The sequence below is a fragment of the Suncus etruscus genome, chromosome 9, assembly GCF_024139225.1.
Source record: "Suncus etruscus isolate mSunEtr1 chromosome 9, mSunEtr1.pri.cur, whole genome shotgun sequence".
Classification (NCBI taxonomy): Eukaryota; Metazoa; Chordata; class Mammalia; order Eulipotyphla; family Soricidae; genus Suncus; species Suncus etruscus.
Genome location: NC_064856.1, coordinates 84,106,889 through 84,133,354, shown reverse-complemented (window position 1 = coordinate 84,133,354; position 26,466 = coordinate 84,106,889). Strand labels below are relative to the sequence as shown.

The following is a 26,466-nucleotide window of genomic DNA, read 5'->3' as shown; positions in this document are numbered from 1 at the left end:
AAATTGAGTTTGAGACCTCTGCTGTAAAGGTAGTACACCACTAGGGCAATTGTCGTATATGCAATGAAGCTGATCCTAGTTCCATCCCAAGTATAGCATATAGTCTGTTCCCCTTGTCTCATCACCCTACCTGCTGCCAGCCCCACTAGAAATAGTTCCTGACTGCAGAATAAGGAATAAGCCTTGAGCACCCCAAAATAAGAAAAATTTGAACAGCGCTTCAGATTTATGACTCAAGAAAGTCAAATGCACATAAAACACACACACACACTTTAAGTACATTAGTAAATTTCAAAAAGTAAAATAAAACTTACAGTTCTGGAGCTAGAGAGATAATACAAGTAACATGCTTGTTTTGCATATGGCTGACCAAATCCCATACAGGGGCCTGACCTAAGTTCAAACACTGGCATCCCATATGGTCCATCAAGCACTACCGAAAATAATTCTTGAGCAGGAGTGACCCCTAAGCATCACCAGGTTTGACCTCAAAACCAGAAAGCCCCATTCTTAGAAGTAGAACAAATATCAGATGGGAAAAGGGGGTCAAAACAAGTTAAAAGATTAGGGGTAGCAAGATTAAAATGGGTAGGGTGCTTGCATCACATGCAGAAGGTAGTCCCAGTTTTACATATAAGGCTGCTTCCCCGAGTCTCTCCCTGAGTGCAAAGCCAGCAAAAAAATAGCAACAGAAATAGCTACAAGATTAAATGTCTAATCCCTATTACTTGCTAATGCTTCAGAAAGCATTGAGACAAAAACCCAAAACTCATTTTCCAGGCTAACAAGTTCAAACATCAATTACTTTCCTAATAAAACTTTAAATGATAGGTTTAGTAGTCATTTTAACATTTGAAGTCCAAAAATACATTAAAAAATACAGAGCATGACTGACAGGAATACATATTTTAAAACCAGTTCCTGGATCAAAGATATAGTACATGGTGTTAAGTCAGACTCCTGTTCAACTCCGTTTACCATTAAGGTCTCCCAAGCATCACAAAAACTGAATGAGTCCTGAGCAGAGCCAGTTTCCATCAGCCTGGCCCATTCCTCATCCTACCCCCAATAAACCTAGACTACTTCAGATACAGAAAAGTGAATGTCTCCAAATTAGAAGTCTAAAAGAATCTAAAAACAAATATGTGGTACTGTTAATGAATTATGCTTGTAAAATTTCAGACTGAAAAATCAGTCTCTAAATAATAAAAATTCCAAAAAGGCAAACTTGATGTTCACTACATGGTTTTTCTTTTCTTTCCTCTTCATGTTAAGATACAAAACCATATTAAGTCTGGAATCTTATTGTTAATAATTTCTGGTTGTCTATGCTGTTTTGTTGAGTAATATGCTGGAGCTTGACTACACATGTCTACAAATATGGAAAGAAATAATAAAAAGGGGGTGGGGGTGGGGTGAAGCGATAGCACAGGATGGACCCCAGTTCGAATCCCGGCATCCCATATGGTCCTGAGCCTGCCAGGAGCTAATTCTGAGCACAGAACCAGGAGTAGTAACCCCTAAGCACCGCCAGGTGTGATCCAAAGAACAAAAAAAAAGGGGGAGGGTTTGGGGGGATATGGCTGGGGAGAGTCCTCCAAGAGCTGAACCTAATCACCCAAATTTTTCATTTCATTTAAAAGAACAATAATACAAAGTTTAAGACTCATGACTGCATGTGGCTTAGGCAACTAACTACAACTCTGGTTCAAATCCCCAGTATCGCATGATCCCCAGAGGACCTTCAGGATCACTCCTGAGCAGAACCAGAAAAAGTACCTGTTTGTAGCAGGAAGGAAAGCGAGGTAAAGTGGGGAGTTCTCTGAACTCAGAAATTACTCCTGCTGGCTCTCAAGGGGCTACACAGGATGGTAGGGATCAAACACAGGCAGCCACATACAAGGCAATTGCCCTACCCACTGTTACTATTGCTCTGACACCCCCATGAAGCCTCTAAACATTGCCAGGTGTGGCCCAAAACCGAATAAATTTTTTAAAATTTGGAGCTACAGAGATGGCACAAATCTGATTCAACTGTCAACACATATAGACCCTGAGCACAGAGCCAAAAGAACTCCAAAAAATACAGCAAATAAACTAAAACTTAAATAGTAAACCATATAGAAGTCTAAAATTTTACTATTTTTAGGTGGAAATACAAAATTTTAAAGATTCTCAAGTTAGAAAATCAAATTCATCAGTGATACTCACAAGTTGTTCCACATACAGACTTTTCCTTTCCTTCCAGCAAGTCCCACAGGTGTACGGAGGCATGTTCATACTGCTCGTTCAACCTTACAAAATAAACAACAGATAACTTTCCAGTTGCCAACTTAATCCAAGATACATGTTTCTATTATCAGTGCTAAAAAATGTATAGTGGGTATGTGGCCTGCCTTGCAATTTAAAATAAACTTAGGTTTAATCCTTGTTACCACATATGGTCCCCCTGCAGGCCACAGAGCCAGGCATGGCCCAAAACAAAAACAAGTTTCTACTGTCAAATACCACTATACCTCAAGCTCATGTCCCGTTCAGGGTCTGCTAACTTGTAGAACTCATCTAACAAGGACAATTCCTCTTCAGACAATATTGGGACTCCATTCAAGCCTTGTTTCAGGTCAGTTCGCACTTCGTCATCTCCTAATTTGTCCAAAACATACTGCAACTCAAGTACGGTTTTTAAACGCTTCTGTTCGGCTTCTTCTCTCATAAGCTGCTCCCGACGTGCTGTCTTCTTTATAGTTTTCTGAATCTGCATAATATAAACAGAAGACAAAATAAAATTCACAGAATGCCTTTGGCTTAATTTCGGACCCAATCCAATCAAGATATATTTCTTTGACAATGCAAATCATAGAGTGGGTGATTACCATCATAGAGAGGGTGCTTACTATGTATATGGCTGAACCCAGTTCAATCCCCAAAACCACCTATGAGCACTGAGATATAACCCAAACCCCTGCCCAAAAGATGTGCTTAACTTCTTTCAATGAGTTAAATAAGACCCTGATACACAGAAGAATGATTAAACTTAAAAAAGCATTAAAACGGGGCCGGAGAGATAGCATGGAGGTAAGGTGTTTGCCTTTCATGCAGAAGGTCCGTGGTTCAAATCCCGGCGTCCCATATGGTCCCCCGTGCCTGCCAGGAGCGATTTCTGAGCATAGAGCCAGGAGTAACCCCTGAGCACTGCCGGGTGTGACCCAAAAACCAAAAAAAAAAAAAAAAAGCATTAAAACCTAGCCTATTTTAAGTAGTTGCTAGAAATTCACAGATCTTTCCAAAAGATGCCTCTGAAGCATTATTAAAATAATGTATTCAGAAGTTGCTCAAAAAATATAGCAGACAAGGGACTGGTTGCAAATATATATAAAGTACATGCCCAGAAGATAACTGTACAAGTAGAATAGGTACTTATATTCATTATATTCATTTCTTTCAACTTTTTTCCCCCACAATATCAAATTAAAACTTTTCACTAAGGCTCTCAATCAATTAAAGAAATTCAACAAAACAGGTAGCATATATCTGCCTGGCATGGGGATATGGAGCCATAGCTATCAGCTAGGGAGTTTGCCATGCACACAAATGACCCAGGTTTGATCCTCAATACTCCAGTTAAGTTCCCCAAGCCTCCTAGAAAATATTCCTGAGCACAGAGCATAACCCAAGTATTCTTGACTACAGCCTACAAGCAAAACAAAAAAATAGTTCAAAGTTATCATTTTAAGTATGATACTCACTAGTAAGAAACTGTCAATACCCATTACTTCCCAAGTAAAACCAATCCACTGCTGGTAATAAAGGCATTCCAAGGTCAGAAGCACATGTCCTCCATAGCAGAGGCCAATCTGATCCATATCACCACATGATCCCCTGGACCACAGGTTAAGGCACTGGTGAAACCAAACTCCTACAGTCCAAAGGACTAAGCATACCACCAGAAAGCAGTATGCCCAAGCACCTCAAGCAGGTTTAAGATTACAGACAAACCCCCCCAAAAGATTATAGGGGCCAGAGCAATAGCACAGTGGTAAGGCTTTGCCTTACACATGGCCAAAACAGAACAGACCCCGGTTCGAATCCCGGCATCCTATATGGTCGGTCCTCTGATCCTGCCAGGAGCGACTTCTGAGCACAAAGCCAGGAGTAACCCCTGAGCGCTGCTGGGTGTGACCCAAAAACCAAAACCAAAACAAAGATTACATACTAAAAAAAAAAAAAAAAACTTGACAACTTACTTTTTTCATATCAAGTATTTATTTGAGCACCATGGTTCAGTCATAAACAGAACACCCCCTTCACCAGTGCAACATTCCCACCAGCATTGCCCCCTTCCGTCCCCACCCTTGCCTGTATTCAAGACAGGCATTCTACTTCTCTCACTCAATAACTTTGTCATGCTAGTTAGTGTAGGTATTTCCCCAACTGCACCACTACTCTTTGTGGTGAGTTTCATATTGTGAACCAGTCCTTCCAGCCCTTAACTCTATTGTCTCTGGGTCTTATTACAATGTCTTAAATTTTTCTTAAAACCCATGAGACGGGGCCGGGCGGTGGCGCTGGAGGTAAGGTGCCTGCCTTGCCTGCGCTAGCCTAGGACGGACCGCGGTTCGATCCCCCGGTGTCCCATATGGCCCCCCAAGAAGCCAGGAGCAACTTCTGAGCGCATAGCCAGGAGTAACCCCTGAGCGTCACAGGGTGTGGCCCAAAAACAAAAAAAAAAAAACAAAAAAAAAAAAACCCATGAGACAATTCTGTGTCTATCTCTCTCCCTCTGACTTATTTCACTCAGCATAATAGACAACTGATTTGTCTTTGTTAATAAAGAGGTTATGGAAGAGAAAAAGGAGGCAGTAAAAGATTAGATAAAAGCTAAGTATCAGTTACTTTCCCATTATTCTTTTCCTCTGCTCTCCATCCTTTCTCTACACAGGGATCTCAAACTCAATTTACCTGAGGGCCGCAGGAGGCAAAGTCAACATTGGGGGGGGGGGGGTGTGACTCAAACAACTTAAACAAAACAAAACAAAAAAAAGATTCCTCTAGGGCAGGGCCACAAAATGTTGTACAGAGGGCCGCAAACGGCCCGCGGGCCACAAGTTTGAGACCCCTGCTCTACAAGAAATACCAAGTATTAAAATCAAGATTTTTTTTTTCACAGCACCCCTGTGATATCCAAGTTCGCCTACCCAAGAACAAGGACTGCCGCATGGCCCAGTAATAAAAAACAGTGGAAGAGACAGAGAAAAAATACAATAGATAAGGTGTTTTCTTTGCACATGGCTGTCCAGGGTTCAATCCCCGGCACCCCATATGGCCCTCTGTACCCAAAGTAATTCCTGAAAGCAGAACTAGGAGTAAGCAATAACCACAGCTGGGTGTGGTCAAACATTAATAGTAAATGACAAGTATATAGTACATATAAAGAAAAAGATGATTATCTAAGTGAGAGTATTCAAGAACTTACTTCCAAGGGACACAAAGATGTCTGTATTGCATCCATGCACCGAGCACCAACCCAGGTTCAATTCATGGTACCACCACACATGAAACCTGGGCAACACCCATCAGGGGTCACTCCTGAATAGATCCACCCCCAAAAGAAAACTTAGAAAAACGAGGCATCTAACTGAAGACTTGAGCTTTAGTTCTCTTTTGCTAAGTGAGAGGGATATTGGACCACATCTAGTGGTACTTAAGGGCTACCCCAGCAGTGTAATGTAGGCTGGGGAAAGAAAGTCCCAAAAGTAGCTCAAAGACCATGGTGAGCCAGGCACAAACCTGGGCCTCCCACATACAAAAACATGAGCTCCTTTAACATTTGTACTCTCTCCATCCCAGAGCTTTCAATCTTACAGAACTGAGGGTGTGTGATTCTAAGAATAAATAAAAGTAAGTCTTTAAAGGTAGTAAGAAGCAAAAATGTGGAGTAAAAAAAAAAAAAACCCAAACCAAAAAACCCAAACCAAAAAAAAAAAATGATAAAGACTTTGGATAAAACAAGCAGCTTTAAGGAGAAAAAAAAAAACATAAAGAACACAACAAGGTAAAGGCTAGAACTAACATTAAACAGCTTTTGAAGAGCTGGAGCAATAGTACTGTGGTAGGATGTTTATCTTGCATGCAGCTGCCCTGAGTTTGATATCCAGAACCCCATATATAGGTCCCCTGATCCAAATAGGGTAAAGCTAGGATTAAGTCCTGAGCTATGCCAGGTTCGACCCAAGCACCAAAAGAAATTTTATTGGGGCTGGAGTGATAGCACAGCGGTAAGGCGTTTGCCTTGCACTCGCCTGACAAAGGACAGACCCGGGTCAATCTCAGGCATCTCATAAGGTCCCCAGAGCATGCCAGGAATGATTTCTGAGTGCAGAACCAGGAGTAAGCCCTGAGCGCCTCTGGGTGTGACCCAAAGATAAAACAAAAAAAAATTATTTACAGAATTGAGGGCCATGGTACCATCAACAACTACCTCCTGTAGCAGCTATCAGGCACAGCAAGTATACTGTCCCAAAAAAAAAATAAATAAATAAATAAATAGTATTGGAAAGTTTCTTAAAGGTAACTGGCTCTAATCCTCTCACAAAAAGATTATCCAAGGACTAAAACCCAAGGAACAACTACATTTCCTGGGGCTGGAGCCATGGTGCAGGGTGTAAGGCCTTGTGCGCACTAGCTAGCCAAGGACGGACTGCAGTTCAATCCCCCAACGTCCCATATGATCCCCCAAGTCAGGGACGATTTCTGAGTGTATAGCCAGGAGTAACCCCTGAGCGTCATCATGTGTGGACCAAAAACCAAATAAGAAAAATAAAATTTCTATCTTCCTTATTAGCTCAGCTCATGAATATGCAGTATCTTCAACTTACATCTTGACTTAATGCCATGAAACTCCTCTGTAATTCTTTCGCAAACTCCAAGTTATTTGTGACTTCCTGGTACTTAGATACAGCATCCTAAAATGACAAAGATTATACATTTATCACAAACAATTTTCTTATCAAAGTTATAAGCATAAATTATTCAATAAAATGTGACATCATTACCAGTTGATCTTGATTAAGCCTTTCTCCTTTGTTCATTCGCTCTTGGTAATCATCAAGTTTGCCCTGTATCAAAATAAAATTATGTCATATTGAAAGATCATACCAAGTTGATCATGCTAAAATAACAATTCATATCCTAAATTTATCCTAGATATACTTTTTACACACTTCAGTTTTTAAGTACATAAAATGTTTAATTTTTACGGAATAGGCAAAGTCAAATCTAAACCCTGATGAACAATACCAAATACTAAATCGAAAGCCTACACTACACCAATATTTGTACTTTAGGTGCCTTAATGATATACAATAGAGAACTCAAAAATATGATTTGTGCTCATAGATGAAGCCAAAATGTATTAAGCATCATTATGCGCAAATGAGCACATCATTTATTTTTGTTCTGCCTTCCCTCTGCTTAAAGAAGCCTATGAGTAAATGACAAGTGTTTCATGCAGAAAGCCATATATATCTTCCTTGGTACTTCATTATTTTGAACAAGCACTACTTCAAGTGATCACAATCCCTATAGACAAATACATAAATGCCTTATAATTTCCACACAAACTTAAATGATCAAAAATGGGGATAATTAAAAAATTTATCTTCTGGCTAAAATGAAAATTTTTCTAAGTCTCCAGTGCTATTGTAATTAGATATGCAGGGTGCAGAAAGATAGTACAGCAGGGAGGGTGATTGCTTTACACATGGCGGACCAGGTTAAATCCCAGGCACCCCCTATGGTTCACTAAGCACAGCCAGGAGTAATTCCTGAATACCAAGCCAGGAGTAATACATTATCAGGTTTGCCACCCCAAAAAAGGTATTTACATACACAACATCAAGTACTTAGCTATGGGGATCTAGAAGAGGAGTCAAGTTAAGATTACCAAATTGACATCATGAGGTCCGAAGTTCAATCCACAGAGCCATTACATACACTAAGATTCTGGCAGCTGTTATCTGAAATCCCAGCACTAATTACACTACAACCAGCAGGGAAGTCCATGTATGTGCATAAGACCCCCAACTAAACATACAAACATCATAAAGACTATGAATGCCAAGCAAAAGCATATGCAAGCCCTATTACAAAAAATGTGAAGCCCCTCTCCCCTATTTCATCACAGGTACCATTTTTTTTTTTTTTTTTGGTTTTTGGGCCACACCCGGCGTTGCTCAGGGGTTACTCCTGGCTATCTGCTCAGAAATAGCTCCTGGCAGACACGGGGGACCATATGGGACACCGGGATTCGAACCAACCACCTTTGGTCCTGGATCGGCTGCTTGCAAGGCAAACGCCGCTGTGCTATCTCTCCGGGCCCACAGGTACCATTTTTAAATAACGGTGGGGGGTGTGCTTTTACAAGAACTAAGTTATTGCATTAGGAATCAAAGAAGAATTGGGGGCAGAGCAATAGTACAGAGGGTATTTGCCTTACACGTAGTAAATGAGCCAGGCTCAATCCCAGGATTCCAACATGGTCCCCAAGCCTGACAGGAGTAATTCCTAAGCACAGAGCCAAAGTAAGACCACTGAGCACTGAGCACTGATGGTCTTATACCTCCAAAAAAAGAAACCTTAAGAAGGGCTGGATATGGGGCCAGAGAGATAGCATGGAGGTAAGGCGTTTGCCTTTCATGCAGAAGGTCATTGGTTCAAATATCGGCGTCCCATCTGGTCTCCCGTGCCTGCCAGGAGTGATCTGAAGCGTGGAGCCAGGAGTAAGCCCTGAGCACTGCTGGTGTGACCCAAAAACCAAAAAAACAAAACAAAAGGGCTGGATATGGAGCTGGAGAGATAGCATGGAGGTAAGGCATTTGCCTTGCATGCAGAAGGATGGTGGTTCGAATCCCGGAATCCCATATGGTCCCCCGAGCCTGCCAGGAGTGATTTCTGAGCATAGAGCCAGGAGTGATCCTGAGCGCTGTGGGGTGTGACACACACACCCTCCAAAAAAGGAGGGCTGGATAGGGGCTGGAGCAATAGCCAAGTGATGGGGCATTTGCTTTGCACATGGCTGATCTAGGGACGGACCTTGGTTCAATCCCCAGTATCCCATATGGTCCCCCAAGCCAGGAGCAATTTCTGAGTGCAAAGCCAGGAGTAACTCGTCACAGGGTATGGCCCAAAGACCACACACACACACTTACCCACCCACCCACACACACACAGCAGGGCTGAATAGAGTACAGCAGGGCCAAACACACATATACACACACACACAGAAGGGCTGAATAGAGTACAGCAGGGCCAAACACACATACACACACACACACACACACACACACACTTACCCACCCACCCACACACAGAAGGGCTAAATAGAGTACAGCAGGGCCAAACACACATATACACACACACACACACACAGAAGGGCTGAATAGAGTACAGCAAGGCCAAATCACACACACACACACACACACACACACACACAGAAGGGCTGAATAGAGTACAGCAGGGCCAAACACATATACACACACACACACACACACACACACACACACACACACACACACGCACAGAAGGGCTGAATAGAGTACAGCAAGGTCAAAACGACACACACACACACACACAGGCTGAATAGAGTACAGCAGGGCCAAACACACATATACACACACACACAGAAGGGCTGAATAGAGTACAGCAAGGCCAAATGACACACACACACACACAGGCTGAATAGAGTACAGCAGGGCCAAACACACATATACACACACACAGAAGGGCTGAATAGAGTACAGTAGGGCCAAACACACATACACACACACACACACACACACACAGAAGGGCTGAATAGAGTACAGCAAGGTCAAAACGACACACACACACACAGGCTGAATAGAGTACAGCAGGGCCAAACACACATATACACACACACACAGAAGGGCTGAATAGAGTACAGCAAGGCCAAATGACACACACACACACACACAGGCTGAATAGAGTACAGCAGGGCCAAACACACATATACACACACACAGAAGGGCTGAATAGAGTACAGTAGGGCCAAACACACATACACACACACACACACACACACACACACACACACAGAAGGGCTGAATAGAGTACAGCTAGGTCAAAACGACACACACACACACACACACACACACACACACACACACACACACACACACACGGGCTGAATAGAGTACAGCAGGGCCAAACCAGGTTCAAACTACAGCACCATATATACCATACAGTTCCCTGAACATCACTAGGAATAATTCCTGAGCACCAACCAAAATAAAATATCAAAGGTGTAGAAATATAAGCAGGGAATATAATTTTTTTTCTTTTTTTTTGGTTTTTTGGGCCACACCCATTAGATGCTCAGGGGTTACTCCTGGCTACGCGCTCAGAAATTGCCCCTGGCTTGGGGGGACCATATGGGACACCGGAGGATCGAACCGTGGTCCTTTCCTTGGCTAGCGCTTGCAAGGCAGACACCTTACCTCTAGCGCCACCTCGCCGGCCCCCAGGGAATATAATTTTTAAAGACTTCAACATATTTAATTCTCTCACCTTGTCCTTAGGAATCAAGTCTTATAAAGATTCTGCTCAGATGCATTCAGACAAAAGCAAGTTTAAAAGTAGGCCAGCTGGATAGTGTAAGGGGGTAGGGCACTTTTCTTGCTTACACATGTGGCCAACCCTAGTTCGAATCCCCAGCACCATATAATTTCCACCCCACAAGCACACCACTCACTCCAAAGCAGAACCATGAACAGACCCCAAGTACCAATAGGTATGGACCAAAAGCCACCCTTCTAAAAAATACTCACATTCCTTAAAATTGTTGTAAATAAAGCTTAAAATAATCATCGGATGATTAAAGATTACTGGAAATAACCAATTTTATTTCACATACTAAGCCAAACAAATACAAAAGTTCAAACCTATGTACCAGAGATAGTACAGAAATTACCATTTATGGTCATAAATTCCAATCCCATTTCCCACATGCTGTGCTTGAGCAAAGTCACAGCCATAGTGTGTGAGCATTACAAACATGGTGCAGCCCCTCAAAACACGATTTTTACCTACTTTTTGAAAGACTAGTATTAACTGACAGTATCTTAACTCTGCTCCTATTATCATATCCTATTCAAATAGTATTGCAATCTACTTATCAATATTGCTCCTGGAACAGACAGTATAGAGGTTAAGACACTTGCCTTGCAAATGACTCAGGTTCTTTCCTAGCATTGCATAAAATCCTCTAAGCACCTACAATGAGTCTATCTAGCAGAGTCCAGAGTAAACTCAGAACCTCCACAATCACAGAAAAAAATCTTAACAAATGACTAAACTGATATATCAACTCCAACAAAATGAAAAAAAAGAGAACTAAAGAATTCTAGGCAGATATGTTTTTGCTACCATCAAATATAAACAGGTTAGTTGTGTTGAATTGTAATAATTGCAATTGCCACATTATGAACAACTGGCACATGAAAGTCCACATGAAGGGGATTTAAAAAAAAAAAAGCTTTTTTTTTCCTGAACAATTATTTCATAACCACTTTGCTAACCTAAAAAGGGCCAAGGTATAAAACCAATCATCAAATCAAGCACTGGCCTTGCAAGTAAGAAGAGGTCAGGGTTGATCCCCAGCACCTAAAAAGATGTTGTTAAAAAGTCAGGGGCATGGGGGCCCGGAGAGATAGCACAGCGGCATTTGCCTTGCAAGCAGCCGATCCAGGACCAAAGGTGGTTGGTTCGAATCCCGGGGGAACATATGGTCCCCCGTGCCTGCCAGGAGCTATTTCTGAGCAGACAGCCAGGAGTAACCCCTGAGCACTGCTGGGTGTGACCCCCCCCCAAAAAAAAGTCAGGGGCATGAGATGTCAAAGCAGTAAAGCAAGACAAGCAGCCAACCCAGGTTCAATCCCCCATCACCTTACATAGTCTCATAAACCTTCCAAGAGCCAGGAAATCACACAGACCATAGCTGGGTGTGGCAGTCTTTCACAATATTAGTAACACAAACTTCCCATCTCTTGAAATTTGATTTAGTGTTTATTTTTCAACTATGAACATTTACCTATTGAAATTCTATTTCTAGGACCAGAGAAATAAATAGGATAAAGATTATAACTACATCCTATATAACTATCCAGTGACTTGGTTTTGAAGAATAATTACCAAATGGCCCATTGTACTCTCCATCCTTTATCTCTTCTTACACCCATCTTCTATTTGTTTCTAAACAGTATTCACTAAGTTGATATTCAAATTTCAGGTGGTCAGGAGGGATCAGAGAGCAGTGGGTAAGGCACTGGCCTTGCATTGAACCTTGATCCAGGTTCAATCCCCACATTTTATATCATTGTTCCTTTTCATCCCCCACCCCCACCCTACATTGCGAAGTTTATTCTTGAGCGTAGAGCCAGAAGTAACCTCTGAGCACTAGTGGGTGTGGTCCAAAAGCAAGCAAAGAAAATTTTCAGTTAGCCTATCCTCAGCACTATTTTTTTTTTGTTTTTGGGCCACACCCAGCAGTGCTCAGGGGTCACACTCCTGGCTGTCTGCTCAGAAATAGCTCCTGGCAGGCATGGGGGACCATATGGGACACCGGGATTCGAACCAACCACCTTTGGTCCTGGATCAGCTGCTTGCAAGGCAAACACCGCTGTGCTATCTCTCCGGGCCCTCAGCACTATTATTAATGACCAGATTTCACCTAACTAGAAACCGAAAAAACAATTAGAGGTCATGATAAAACCCTTCCCATTTTTGTGTATAGAGAGGGGTGCCCAGAATGGTGTCTAGGTCTCCAGTACACAAAGCACATGCTCTAACATTTAAGCTGTCTCCCCAAAACACTTTCCCCCTTTTTAATACCAATACTCAGTGTTCTAACCATAGCTAACTTTATTTCTGGCCCTACTGTGGCTTCTCTTCTTCAGATTATACTATTGAATTGCATTATACATAGGCCTCCCATTCTCATTTTATCATCATCTAAATTATCTTACTGAAATTTTAATTCCATACAAATACCTTAAGTGTGCGTGCTCTAAAATGAACATTTAGGGGCCAGAGAGATAGCATGACGGTAAGGTGTTTGCCTTTCATGCAGAAGGACGGTGGTTCAAATCCCGGCATCCCATATGGTCCCCTGTGCCTGCCAGGGGCGATTTCTGAGCATGGAGCCAGGAGTAACCCCTGAGCACTGCCGGGTGTGACCCAAAAACCAAAAAAAAGAAAGAAAAAAAAAAAAAAAAGAGCTTGTTTAGGGCTCGGAGAGATAGCACAGCGGTTTGCCTTGCAAGCAGCTGATCCAGGACCAAAGGTGGTTGGTTCGAATCCCGGTGTCCCATATGGTCCCCGTGCCTGCCAGGAGCTATTTCTGAGCAAACAGCCAGGAGTAATCCCTGAGCATCCCAGGAGTAATCCCTGAGCATCGCTGGGTGTGGCCCAAAAACCAAAACCAAAAACAAAAACAAAAAAGAACATTTAAAATAGCTGTTCCAGGCCTAAAGTGATTGTACAGTGTTGGTAAAACACTTGCCTTGCACAGAGCCAACCCAGGTTCAATTCTGGACATCCCATAGGGTACTCCAAGCACTGCTAAGAGTAATTCAGAGCCAGGAGTAACCCCTGAGTATCAGCAGGTTTGGCCCAAAATCCAAAGCCAATATAAAAAAATATATTAATAAGCACCTTCCTGAATCTCCTTTCCTTAGGGTTATGTACCAGCTATGTACCACATATTCCATAAGTAACTTTTAAGCTTTTTAAATTATAAATAAAAATAAGTACATATAAATAAATATGAATAAAAAGTGGAGTCAGGGAGATAGTAAAGTGAGTAAGGCTCTTTCCTTGCACTCAGCAGTCCCAGATTAAATACCAGCAATCCACATGGTCCTGGTCAAACTAGAGTGACACTAAACAGATATGAGTTAAGTCTTGAGCACTTTTTTGCACCTTATTTTGTGGCCCAGCCTAAAAAATAAATACATTATAGTAAGATGAGACAAAAAAAAAATATATAAACAGAAGCCAGTGAGATAGCACAGCAAATAGGGCATTTGTCTCTCAGATAGTCAACTTAAGTTTAATACCTGGTACCTTACATGGTCCTCCATACCTTCCCCAAGGAGTGGTGATTAATTCTTGAATAGAGTAACAGAGTAACCTTGTCCCATATGACACCGCCAGGAGTCATCTATGTGCAGAGGCAGTAGTAACCTCTGAGCACTGCTGAGTCCCAAAATAAAAAAAAAAACAAAACTTTTTTAATGCAGTAGCATCTGAAAAACAAAAACTGACCTTCGAAGGGAAATTATGTTTCTCAAAAGAATGCTCTACAAAGAGATTATGAATACTAGAAAAAGAAGCCTACTAATAATCAGAGTCCCAGTAAGAAACATACATGAAAATCATTTGCACAAAGGGCTCTTTAGGCCAGTGAGATAGTAATACAGCAAGGTCAACCCAGGTTTAATTCCAGATATCCCATAAGGTCCCCTGAGCACCAGCAGTTGTGCAGAGCCATGAGTAAGTCCTCGGCACCGGCAGGTATGGCTTAAAAAAAAAAAAATTAAGGTGCTCTTTAAAAAAACAATTTAGTAAAAACTAGTAAGAATACAGGGGCCCAAGTGATGGCGCAGTGGTAGAGCCTTGCATGTGGAGGATCGCGGTTGGATCCCCCAGTGTCCCATATGCCCCCCACCAAGCCAGAAGCAATTTCTGACAGCATAGCCAGGAGTAACCCCTAAGTGTCACCGGGTGTGGCCCAAAAACTAACAAACAAAAAAAGTATATATCTAAATCTAGTCTCCTAATTACAACAGGGAGTGGCATAATCCCCTTAGCACAGAGCTGGGTCTAACACAAAAACCAAGAAATAAGTACACAAATTATTTATAACATAAACATTATACTTATGATATAATTATTGGTTATTCCATTTAAATTTAACTGTGGCTTATTTACTTTTGATGTACACTTTCTGATTCTTATACACAGTTGTAATATTCTGCCATAAAGAGAAATTCAGAAGTCACTTTATATACAAATTTTTGACATTCTAAAAGAATTTACCTTTCTGTAAGTATTGGATCATGGCCAATAAGGGAATTATGTTTTTCTAAATAAAGCAAAATTTTTCTTGCAGTATGAGATTTTAACTAATCTTAAAACAAAGTTTTTTTGAAGCTCTCACATTCGGTTTTGTCAAAACCCAGAATTTAACAGCTCAGAATTAAAAGAAACTAAGAAAAAAAAAAAGAATTAAAATAAAAGAAACTATAGGGCAAAGCAAAACATTAAACAAGGATACCTTTTCCAAGAGGCCAGAGAAATAAGAGGTACTTGTTTTGCATGTGGCAGGATAGAGCCCACTTGGATCCACAGCTTTGTGTACTGTCATTTGAACATTGCCAGTACTGAATCCTGAGCAGAGCCAAGAGTAGCCATAGCCAGTCTCTGGCCCAAACCACCATAGCTGTTACTGTCACCAATCATAGGAAAGTTTTCTGCTCAACTTTCCACATTTTCCTTTAGTCTTGCAAGATATTACAAATCCTCAAATCCTACAGTTTCTGTTCTTCACTGAGAAACGGAGTATGATTTCACCCAATGATCAAAAGTTATTTCTGTTCCTAGACAACCTTCACTAATTCCACTGAGTAAGAGCTGGTACAATTATATTTATACACATAAGAAGAAAAGTTTTAAGAAACCAATCTTCTAAGTTTTGAAAAGAAGTTAAGAGTATAGCACAATTCATTGATGATCCATAATAGCTACCTTCAAATGCTGGAAGCCTTCTCAGGTTGCAGATTTCTGAGTTGTTGAAGAAAACAAAATAAGTGTTAAACAGCAATGGCACGAGTGTGGGAAATGTTAAACTTACTTGACAAAAAAATAAGAAATGAAGTCCCACAGAAATTAAATAAACATGTCAACAGTTCAGGGTTTCTGAACATTAATAGTAAAATGCTAGAGTACAGCAAGGAAAGCAGGAAAGCACTTGCCTTGCACGAGGCCAGCTTGGATTCAATCTCTAAAACCCCATATGATCCTCAGAACACAGACAGGAGTAATTCCTGAATACAGAGCCAGGAGCAGCCCCTAAGCATCAACAGATGTGGCCCCAAACAACCCCCCCCCAAAAGAAAAAAACAAGGGGCTGGAGAGAACTAGTAAGGCACTTGCCATACATGAAGTTGACCTGAGTTTTCATCCTCAACATCTCATACTGTCCCCAGAGCACCACAGGATTGACCCATGAATGCAGAGCCAGGAGTAAACCCTGAGCATTGTGCCATTTGAGGCCCAAAAACCAAACAAAATAAATCAAAATATAAATAAATATGCTGTCCAGGTAGGTAGGTAAGCTAGAGCTTGACAGAATTTTGGCTAATTAAAAATAAATGTTTTTTTAAGATTAAAAAAAAAAATCCGATCCTGGGATGCAGCAACAGTACAGCAGATAAGGCACCTGCCTTGCACGTGGCCAGCCCAGGTGCAATCACACCACATATGGCCCCCAAATCCCACCAGGGGTGATCCCTGAGGAAAAGCCAGGAGTAACCCAAGTACCATCTGATGAGGCCCCCAAACACAACCAAAAGCTAAAATACTATATGGACCAGGAGATAGCTCATGGGCTTCAATGCAAAAAAAAAAGGGGGGGCGGGGCTTCAATGCTTCCTTTATATGTTGGAAGCAACTGCAAGGAGCCTCCAAAAAACCACCCCCCATTTCCACATACAGACAAAGTAATTCTATAACCCTTACCCTTTTTGTCCATGGCTGTAATTATGAGGAAGCAACTGAAACCAATAGAAAAACACAAAAATTGGGGTCGAAGCAAAAGTATGACAGATAAGGCACTTGCCTTGCATGCAGCTCACCCAGGTTCAATATCCAACACCCCATATGATCTTTGAGGAAAGCTCACAGCCAGGAGTAAGTCCTGAGCACAACAGGTATGCGCCCTCCCCCCCCAAGACAACTATATATAGTGAAAATAAGAGATTTGGGGCCAAAGATATAGTACAGGGCCTTGCCTATCTGGGTTCAATCCCTAGCACTACATATGGTCCAAACACAGCAAAAGAGTAAAATAACCTGAGATGCTCTAAGTATGCTCAAAGTATGAATGTGGTCAAAACAAAGCAAAAACACAACTATCAATGAAGTCTCATGTGTTTTTCTACACTCAAATTTTAACCAAATAAATAAATAAATAAATAAATAAAATAAAGCTTTAGTACAGCAAGTTTCTAAAATAAATTATCAGAAGCTAGGCAATTTGCAATCCCGACATTGGCTGCATTTCTCTTCAGCTACACTTATTTTTCTCTACTAAATACATATATTTCAGAAGTGATCATTTACTAAAAATATTTACAGACACTTCTAATACAAGAATTAAGACAAAAGATTGGCATTTATTCTCTCTACTAGTGTTTTTCCCCAATTTTTCTAACATACATGAGTAAAAGTATAGCAAATGTTCATATGGGATTTACTTAAGTATAAAAATAAATCTCAGTTTAAAGTTTTGAGAATTCAATGACAACAAAATGAGTATCAAAATGGATATCCCAATAAGACATGGGATTTGACCTTTCCTGCTATTTTCAGAACTACATTTCCTGAAAAACCTACAATTAATGAAGATCTAACAATAAATATACTTCTTTTACATTCAACTTTTAAAATAGAAGAACTCTAAAGTCATGATGAGAATATAAGTATAGGACAAGTACTGTGCAAGCGGTCAACCCAGCTTCTTCCAGGCACAATATATGATCCCACCAACCCACAGAGTGATTGCTGAATACAGAGCTAGGAGTAAGCCCTAAGTACTACCAGGTACGGCTCAACACAAAAACATTAAGAACTCTACAGGCCAGAGCAGGTAAAGAAAGCTCTTGCCTAGCACATGGTCAACCTCCTGAAATCCTATCATCTTTCCCTGGAGCAATGCCAAGAGTTACCCAAAAACAGCCAGGAGTAATTCCTAAGCTCTGAGCCAGAAACCCGCCCTAACTAAACACCAACAGGTGTCAGCCAAAACTAAAACAAAAATTCTCTAAATTTAGAATCTAAAGTTTTATTTGGTACTTAAGGATCAGTTTAAATGTGAAAAATTACAAGCATATTGGAGAATATTTCTAATTCCCTTATAAAACAACATAAAAATAACAAAAAGCCTTGGAATGTTGCCCTTTACAATCTGACTTTTTCTGACATGGGGGGTGTAGAGAGGTGTGGGCCACATCCCCTGGTGTCCCAGGGGTAGAATCCAGGCCTGCCAGATGTAAAGCAAGTGTCCTACCACTATACTATGGTTCTGTTCTAGTCCGATCCTCCAATGTGGGTCATTCTACGTGAAAGTGACCACTTACAAAATGAACTGTGGAAACTTTTTGTTTTTTTGGGCCACACCTGGAGGAGCTCAGGGGTTACTCCTGGCGCTCTGCTCAGAAATCGCTCCTGGCAGGTACGAGGGACCATAAGGGATGCCTTGATTTGAACCACTGTTGGTCCTGGGTTGGCCCGCTTGCAAGGCAAACGACCTACTGCTGTGCTCTGGCCCCAAACTGCAGGAATTTTTTTAATGGCTTTCAGTTCCTAAAAATGATCACACAGTAAAGTAAAATTAAGGCCCTATGATTTTTTTTGTGTGTGTGGTTTTTTTGGGTCACACCCGGCAGTGCTCAGGGGTTACTCCTGGCTCCATGCTCAGAAATTGCTCCTGGGGGGACCGGTGAGGTGGTGCTAGAGGTAAGGTGCCTGCCTTGCAAGCGCTAGCCCCTAGCCAAGTATGGACCGCGAGGTTCGATCCCCTGGTGTCCCATATGGTCCCCCCAAGCCAGGGGCAATTTCTGAGCGCTGAGCCAGGAATAATCCCTGAGCATCAAACGGATGTGGCCCCCCCCCAAAAAAAAACAAGAAAGAAATTGCTCCTGGGGGGGGATTAGAACTGATGACCTTCTGCATGAAAGGCAAACGCCTTACCTCCATGCTATCTCTCCGGCCCCAGGCCCTCTGATTTTAACTTGAACTTTTCCCAAGTGTTTTGAAGATGAACTAGTTAGTACTAATCAACTAGCTCTAATTAGAAATATTCATTGCAGTCACTGCAAAAACTTAAATTAAGAGTAGATTTATGCTTACTCTCTAAATCACAAAATAAACAGTCTGGAGTAAAATAATGGGGTCAAATTGAAACAACTTAGTCTTATAATGCTTAGAATCCACTCATCCCAGAAAAAGGTAGCCATATACGTTTACTTCATAGCTTTACTGGTTTTAAATTCAAAATTTAAATACTTTCTATAACAGACTGAGGCTGTCAAAATAAAATAAAAATTATTTTCTTCCCCTATGACAAGGTGGATGCAAAACAAAGTAACCTTGTCATCTGCATTGCAGTGGAACAGTTAGTTCATGCAACCAACGAAGCAGCAGTAGCAAACAAGAAATTTTACTGTCAAAAAAAAAATCCAGACAGAAAAAAATTTATCTATAAGAGTTTATGCTTCTACTTAAAAATATTAAAAAGATGCATTGTAAATTCTTAGTAACAGTATCACTGCAATTCTCTGGAAAGAAATATTTCGCGCTACAATCAAAATACTAGCTAGCATCCTTTACTCAGAAGAAAGGTACAATAGGCAAAAATTTTAGGCAAGGTTTGATCAAAGTTATTAGGCTCTTCTACAGGAATTCTGGTTAATCTTGCACCTACCCAAGTCACCAGGGTCTAAACCTACAGTTACAAAGATAACAATTTAGATGTCACTTTAAAAGCAGTTATTCTACATTAAAAGTTAGTACATTTTTCCAAATCAAATGGGCTGGACTCTAAATAAAATTATGATTCATTTTCAAAATATCTGCCTAACCTTGGACCCCACCCCCTTTTTGTTTGTTTATTGGGATTTGGGGGGAGAAGAGGAGTGACACCTGGTTGTGCTTAGTCAAATCCTGGTCGGTCACATGCAAGGCCAGTGTTCTGCCCACATCTCTCTGATCCGTAGAGACCAGTTTTTATTGCTGAAATAATCAAAATTGCACAAAATTTATTGTACTTTAATTCAATGTATACCCAATCAGTTAAAAATTAGAGGCAGTTTTACACTTAATGCTTTATATTACACCTGTACTTCTTTGTTAAAGACTTTTGTAGTCTTACTCATCTCCATCTGGGGGGATGGCCCTGGCTGGCCAGGCTGGGGGGTCGTCTTGTTGGCAGATGGATTTAAGTACTAGACTTAAAAAAAAAAAAAAAACTTCTGTACTCTTAATCATGTAACTCAACTTTAAAAACTACCAGGCATTTAATTGTATTACACAATTTTAAGCATGTATTTTCACTGAACAGATGCTTAACTCACCTCAACTGGCCATTTAAAAAAAAGTAAAAATAATTATTTTTAAAAACTAATATTTTTTCACGTCTTAATGGTAAGAATCACTAAATATCCAGTACTAATTGTCAAGATCCTGGATTATAAATTCATAGACAAAAGACATTTGGGCACATAAAACTGCAGGTCAAGGCTAAATAAAGCTCAAATACAAAATAACTAAACTTTTTAGTTTCAAAGTCTTACTTTAAATTTAAATCTAAATTCTAAATTGACTTATATACTATCTTAGGTGTTGATACACTGAACAACTGGAAATAGTCAACTTTATCCTTTCATACAGAAAATCGTCAGGGCCAGAGAGATAGTGCAGTGGGTAGGGCCTATGACATGCATGCAGCCTACCCAGGTTCTTGGCATCCCCTATGGTTCCCTGAGCACTTCCAGGAGTGACTCCTGAGGGTAGAGCCAGGAGTTAACCCTGAACACTGGATGAGACCCCCCCCCAATTAAAAAAGAAAATCAGCTGGAGATTAAAAAAAATTAATTTCAAACCAGCATCCCATATGGTAGTACCCAGAGCACCATCAGGAGTGATTCCTGAGGGCAGAGCCAGAAGTAACCCTTGAAGCTGATCACCAGGTGTGGCCAAAAAAAAAAAAAAGATATGATAGCAGATTGGGTTGATTGCCTTGAATACTGCCAATCCCGATTTGAACAAAGGCATCCCATGTGGTCCCCTCAGAACTGCCAAGAGTACGGTAATTCCTGAGTGCTGTGCAGAGTACTCTGAGCATCACTGGGTGTGACCCAAAAATAAAACAGAAAATCGTCTAAAATATGAAATTTAGGGCCGGAGAGAGAGAGAGCACAGCACACACAGATTCAGGACAGACGGTGGTTCAAATCCGGGCATTCCATATGGTCACCCCTGCCTGCCAGGAGTGATTTCAGAGTAACCCCTGAGCGCTGCCAGGTGTGACCCGAAAACCAAAAAAGAAAAATTTTCATAGTTTTAAGTCACAACATGAGTGGACAGCCACTTAACATGACATGTAGGTAGCTCAGACATCAAAAACCCAACTGAACTACAATGTGATCTTTCAGTATGTAGTATCCAAAATACTAATATAGAAAATAAAAAGTATTTTCTACTTTGTGTATCTTATTAAATTCCTTTCATCGCAAGGTAATTTTCCAAGACAGGGTACTACTTTAGTAGCTTAAGTATCTCTGATCTCTGTAGTAACTATAATTACTTGTGAATAAGCAATAAACAGCAATACAAACCTATATGACAAGTGACCTGTCATGGTTATGGATCTCCTGGAATTTACAAACTGCAACTTTTCTTTTCCTTTTTTTTGCAACTTTTCAATATATACTTTCATACAAGACTCCTAACAATTGCCTCACAATTAGGATAATTAGTGACTGACCTGACTTGAAGACTCTTTATTCAGCAAAGCATATATGTACATTAAAATGCCAGATTTCAGCCTGATATAGTACAATGGGTAGATAGTATTTACCTTGCACGTGGCTGACCAATCTGCACCCCATGTGCTCCCCTGAGCAATACCAGGAGTGATTTCCCGAATGCAGAGCCAGGAGTAAATCCTGAGCACTGCTGGGTGTGGCCCAATCTTCAAAATTCTGAAAACCTAACTATTCAAAATTAAACCATTCAACTAGATGAAAAGAACTGATTTTTAAAAAATGGCTAATCTCGGTTTGATAGGGGTGAAAAAAAAATCAAGATAGCAACCGAGGATGCAGGCCTTAGGTAAGTTTACCCTGCCATATCTGTGTCTGTTACAACGAAGTCCTCTAGTTTCTTTGACACTACTACAGGTAGCGTTTCAACCATCAATAAACCACACTTGCTTATTATCAGTATGATGGCTCAGCAAAAAAGGCAGAAACCAATGATGCGGGAGGGGAATCTCAAATTCAAATAAAATGCTTGGCTCAACAGGAAAGAGATGTGTCAAGTATCAAGTATCAAATCTAAACGTCTTCTAAGTAAGTAGAAACAAACATAAAAATCAAGTCATTGAGATCATGTCCTGTGCTTAAGTTTTCTTCTTCACGTCCTTCCCCAGAGTCCAAATCTAAATCAAATGTCTTAAGACAGTAGGTGGGTGGCTACATTAAAACAAACTTTTAGGAGCCAGAGCAATAGGAGGCTCGAGCCTTGCACAAGGCAGACCTGGCTGGGTTCGATTCCCCACATCCCCCACGGTCCCCCCTGAGCATCGCCAGAAGTAGGGTGCGGTGGGAAGAATGAAAAAGAAAAAAAAAAACTTTTAAGTACTTCAGAATTCAAAACACCTTTTTCTCTGGGTTACTGGAGTCGAACCAGCTGAGCTCACCCAGGTGGGTTTTATCCCTCCGGCGGGATCTCAAAAAAAGATGGGGGCCACCCGCACAGCTCCCCGCGCGCACACACACGCACAGCACACGTGTCTCTCGGCACGCGGCCGGGGGCGCACAGGGAAGAGGCGTGCCAAAAGAGCAAGAAAAAGAAACCCAAAGCCCAAAACAAAAGGCCGGGGTGCAGCTAAGGCCCTGGGGGTGCATGGGGCCCGCAGGCCGGAGAAGCCGCGCCCCGCCCCGCCCCGGGGTGCGCGTGGGCGTGGCCGGCAGAGGGGGGGGCGTCTCGCCCCGCCCCGCCCCGCGGCCGCAGCTCCCGCCCTCCCCCGCTTTCGCTTTGTGCTCACAATGCAGCGCCGGGGAAGCGCTCGCCCGCCCGCCCGCGCCGCCATGTTAGGCGCCCTCCATGTGCCCCGCGGCCCGGCCGCCGCCGCCACCTGCACCCCGAAGGGAAGGAAGGAGGCTCCCCCGCCCCGCTGGCAGGCCTCCGCCCGGGGACAAAGGCCGCCGCGGCGGGGCGCCCAAGGGGCACGCTCGGGGGAGGGCAGGGAAGGGGATGCCGGGGTGGGGGGCGATCGAGACAAAGGCGGCGCGGAGGGCGCCCGCGGCCGGGTGGCGGAGCCCAGGCGGGACGGCAGCGCTCCTCCTTCCCGGGCTGGGGAGGGAGGGGACCCGGCCGCGGGCCGCACGAGCTCCCCAGGGCTCCCCTAAGAGCTCTCCCTCCAGGGCCCCGCTCGCTAAGGGAGATGGCAGCACGCCGCCCGGGGAAGGCCCAGACAGACATCTAGGGCGCCCCGGGCAGGGCAGCAAGTTGGCCCGGGCCTGGCCTGGCGGTGCAGCAGTGCGGGACGGGGCTCCACGCTCCACCCGCCCCCCCCTCGCTCCCGGCACCTTTTTCTTCTCCAGGTTGCGGAGTTTCTTGTCGATCACCCCGAGGATCTGCTTCATGGCCTCGGTCTGCACGGCGCCCGTGCCCACGGTGGCGGGGTGCTGCGAAGCCGGCGCCGCTACTGCTGCTGTTGCTGTTACCGCTGCTGCTGCCGCCGCCGCCCCGGCTCCCGCTGCCGTCGTCGTGCTATTCGCCTCGCTCCCCGAGGATCCCGCCGGCGCTGGCGGTCCCGACGACTTGCTGCCGCTTCCGCTGTGGCTGGTGGCCGAGGGCATCTTGGAGGCGAAGCGAAGCGGGTTCCAAGAGCGGGAGGGAAAGAGAGAAGGAAAAAAAAAAAAAAAAAGGACAAGAGAGAGCGGGCCCGAGTCAGGCGGCAGCGGCGACGGGGCGAGACGCGGGACAAAAAACCACCAAAGAAACGCGGAGCGGGCGGGCGGGAGGCTGCGCGAGCCGGTGGGGGCGGGGTGGGACGGGGCCGGCCGGCGCGCACGCGCGGCGCGAGACCCGCCAGGCCAAGGCCGGGCAGGAAGGAAGGGACGGTCGAGCGGGCGGGCGGGCGCGCGCAAGAGCGGGCGAGACCCCGACCCCGCCTCACCCCGCGCCGTGCGGCCGCTTCAGACCGGCCCGCAGAACCGGGCGGGGGCGGGGCCGCCAACGGCCCCAAACAACGGTCCCTGCACAGAGGCGCCTGGCCCGACCCGGAGGGAACTAGCTAGCGCAGGGTGGAGCGAGGCCTCGGCCCGGTCGGGTCCGGTCCGGTCCCAGGCCGTGACCCCTGACCTCCCGCTCCGAGGGCTCCGCGGGAGGGGACGCCGGAAGCGGCAGCCCCTCGCGGAGGTTCCCGGATGAAGCGGAGCTAGAGGACACTCGGGCGGCCCCGCAAGGGTGGCGCTCACTCACCGTGCGTGCGCTCGCGCGGAGGAGGCCGCTGGCGATCCCGAGACGGGAGGCAAAGGCTGACGATGACGGTGCGTTCCGGAGCCGCGTGGCGTGGCGCGGTGTGCCTGTCGCCCAGCTCCCCGCTGCACCGACCGAGAGCCGCCGCGGCTACTGACTGAGGCGGAAAGGCAGGCAGGCTGGCAGGCGGCGCGGGAGGGACGTCGCCAGCCGGCCCTGAGGGGCGGAGGGGGCGGAGAAGGAGCGGGCGGGGCCCTTCGCCGCCCCGCTCGGGCTGCCCGCCGCGAACGCCTGATGGGAAAGGCCCCCGCCGAGGGAGGGGGGCGGAGCTGAGCCGCTGGGTCCTCTACCGGGAAGAAAGGCTTCGCGCCACTCAGGCTACGGGGCAGCTGCCCGCTTTTGCTTTCCGGGCGGAGCCACGTCGAAGCGAGGGTCCTTCCGGCGAAGTCGCTGGCCACCTAAACGGGGACAATAGGTGTCAAGCAGCTGGGGCTGGGACGGCCCAGCGAAGAAGCCCTTATTTGGAGGAGGGCTGGGGGTTGGGGGGCCAGGGTTTGTTTTTTTTTTCTCTAAGTCGGGGTGCCTAGGGTGGGCGGTGCCATTCCAGCTTCTTAGATATCTTCTGTTTGCAGAACCAGCAAACTCCCACCACCCCCAGGACTTGCAAAAAAAAAAAAAATGACTCGCTGTTTCCCTGCACAAAATCTGGATCCCGGTGATCGAGGTCTCCCAGAGCGCTTTTTTTTTTTTTTTTGAAGTCTTCATATTCCGGACGGGTTAAAAATAAGCCTTACTCTTAAGAGGACACCATCCAGTAGTATGCCTAACTATAAACAAATTGGAATACACACACACACGCACACACACACACCTTTTAAATTTGCCTAAAACTTTTTTTTTGTGGGTGGGGAGAGTGAAATGAATGAATGAAATCGAAAACTCAAGTTTTCTCTTTGCCCTCGGAGAATCAGGCCAGTCCTGTCATTAAGCCCTGAAGCTTGGTGTGGGGGTGTGGCTAGTGAATAGAAAATTAGAAATACTCACATGCTGGTTGCGAATGTATTGAAAGTGAGGGGGGGAAAAACCTGCAACTTAACGTCTGACAGCAGTCTATGACCAATATATGATTTGAATTCCATGAAAAAGAGGATTCTACTGTTGTTCCCTCTGGCATGAAATAATAAATAAGGACTGGCAGTCGTGCTTCCTGAAGGAGAAGAGACAACGGCCACCTCCTGCTTCAAGATATTCATTCCTGTTAGCTGCAACAGTATGTTCATCTTCTGCTGGATGTTGCCTCCAATATCGGGGGGAGATGGAGATTCTGCGACTGTATAATGTAAAATAGTATAGAATGAGAGAAAAGGCTGGCAGCCGAATAAAGAGGCTGGTGAAATGATTTAGAAGATGGTTGCCAAAGATACAGTGAAGGTAGTGACAAATGGATTGGTTTTCTGCATTGTGATTTGCCAGCCAGTTATAATGTCAGCTATGAGCGAAGTTGACCTAAGGTTACTCCAGATGTGTTTGAAACTATGTCTCACTCGATAAAAGAAGATAGTAGAATCCTTTAGTTTCTTCTAGTTCATAGTGTACTCAGTGGTACCCAACATTACTGTCAAAATCGACCCCAACTCAAAAATCTAACAAGTTCAATTCCAATTTAGGGAAGACAAAAGATAGTAAGTACATCAGGTAAGGTGCTTGTCTTGCAGGCAGCCAAGCCAGGTTCCATCTTCAGCATCCATTTGGTCCCTCTGGCCTCACCAGGAGTAATCTGAGTAGCACCCGGTGTGAAGCAGAAACCCAAAATACTCCATTTAGGATCTGGAGAGATAGTGTAATTGGTAAGAGCATTTGCCTTGCACATAGCTGTCCTGGTTAGATCTCTGGCACCTCATATTG

General features: G+C 43.9%; 1 protein-coding gene across 1 annotated transcript in view; it reads right to left on the bottom strand.

Moving 5' to 3' along the window:
* CAPRIN1 (cell cycle associated protein 1) overlaps positions 1–24,658 on the bottom strand; it is a 46,309-nt gene extending 21,651 nt beyond the window's left edge. Inside the window, exons 1-6 of the mRNA XM_049780083.1 lie at positions 24,565–24,658; positions 23,667–23,939; positions 7,053–7,115; positions 6,876–6,962; positions 2,517–2,755; positions 2,212–2,294 (exon numbers count right to left, since the gene is read on the bottom strand). Of these exons, the coding sequence (XP_049636040.1) occupies positions 2,212–2,294; positions 2,517–2,755; positions 6,876–6,962; positions 7,053–7,115; positions 23,667–23,939 (745 nt within the window). The 5' untranslated portion in view covers positions 24,565–24,658. The remainder of the gene's footprint in view (positions 1–2,211; positions 2,295–2,516; positions 2,756–6,875; positions 6,963–7,052; positions 7,116–23,666; positions 23,940–24,564) is intronic.
* Between the last annotated feature and the right edge of the window lie 1,808 nt (positions 24,659–26,466).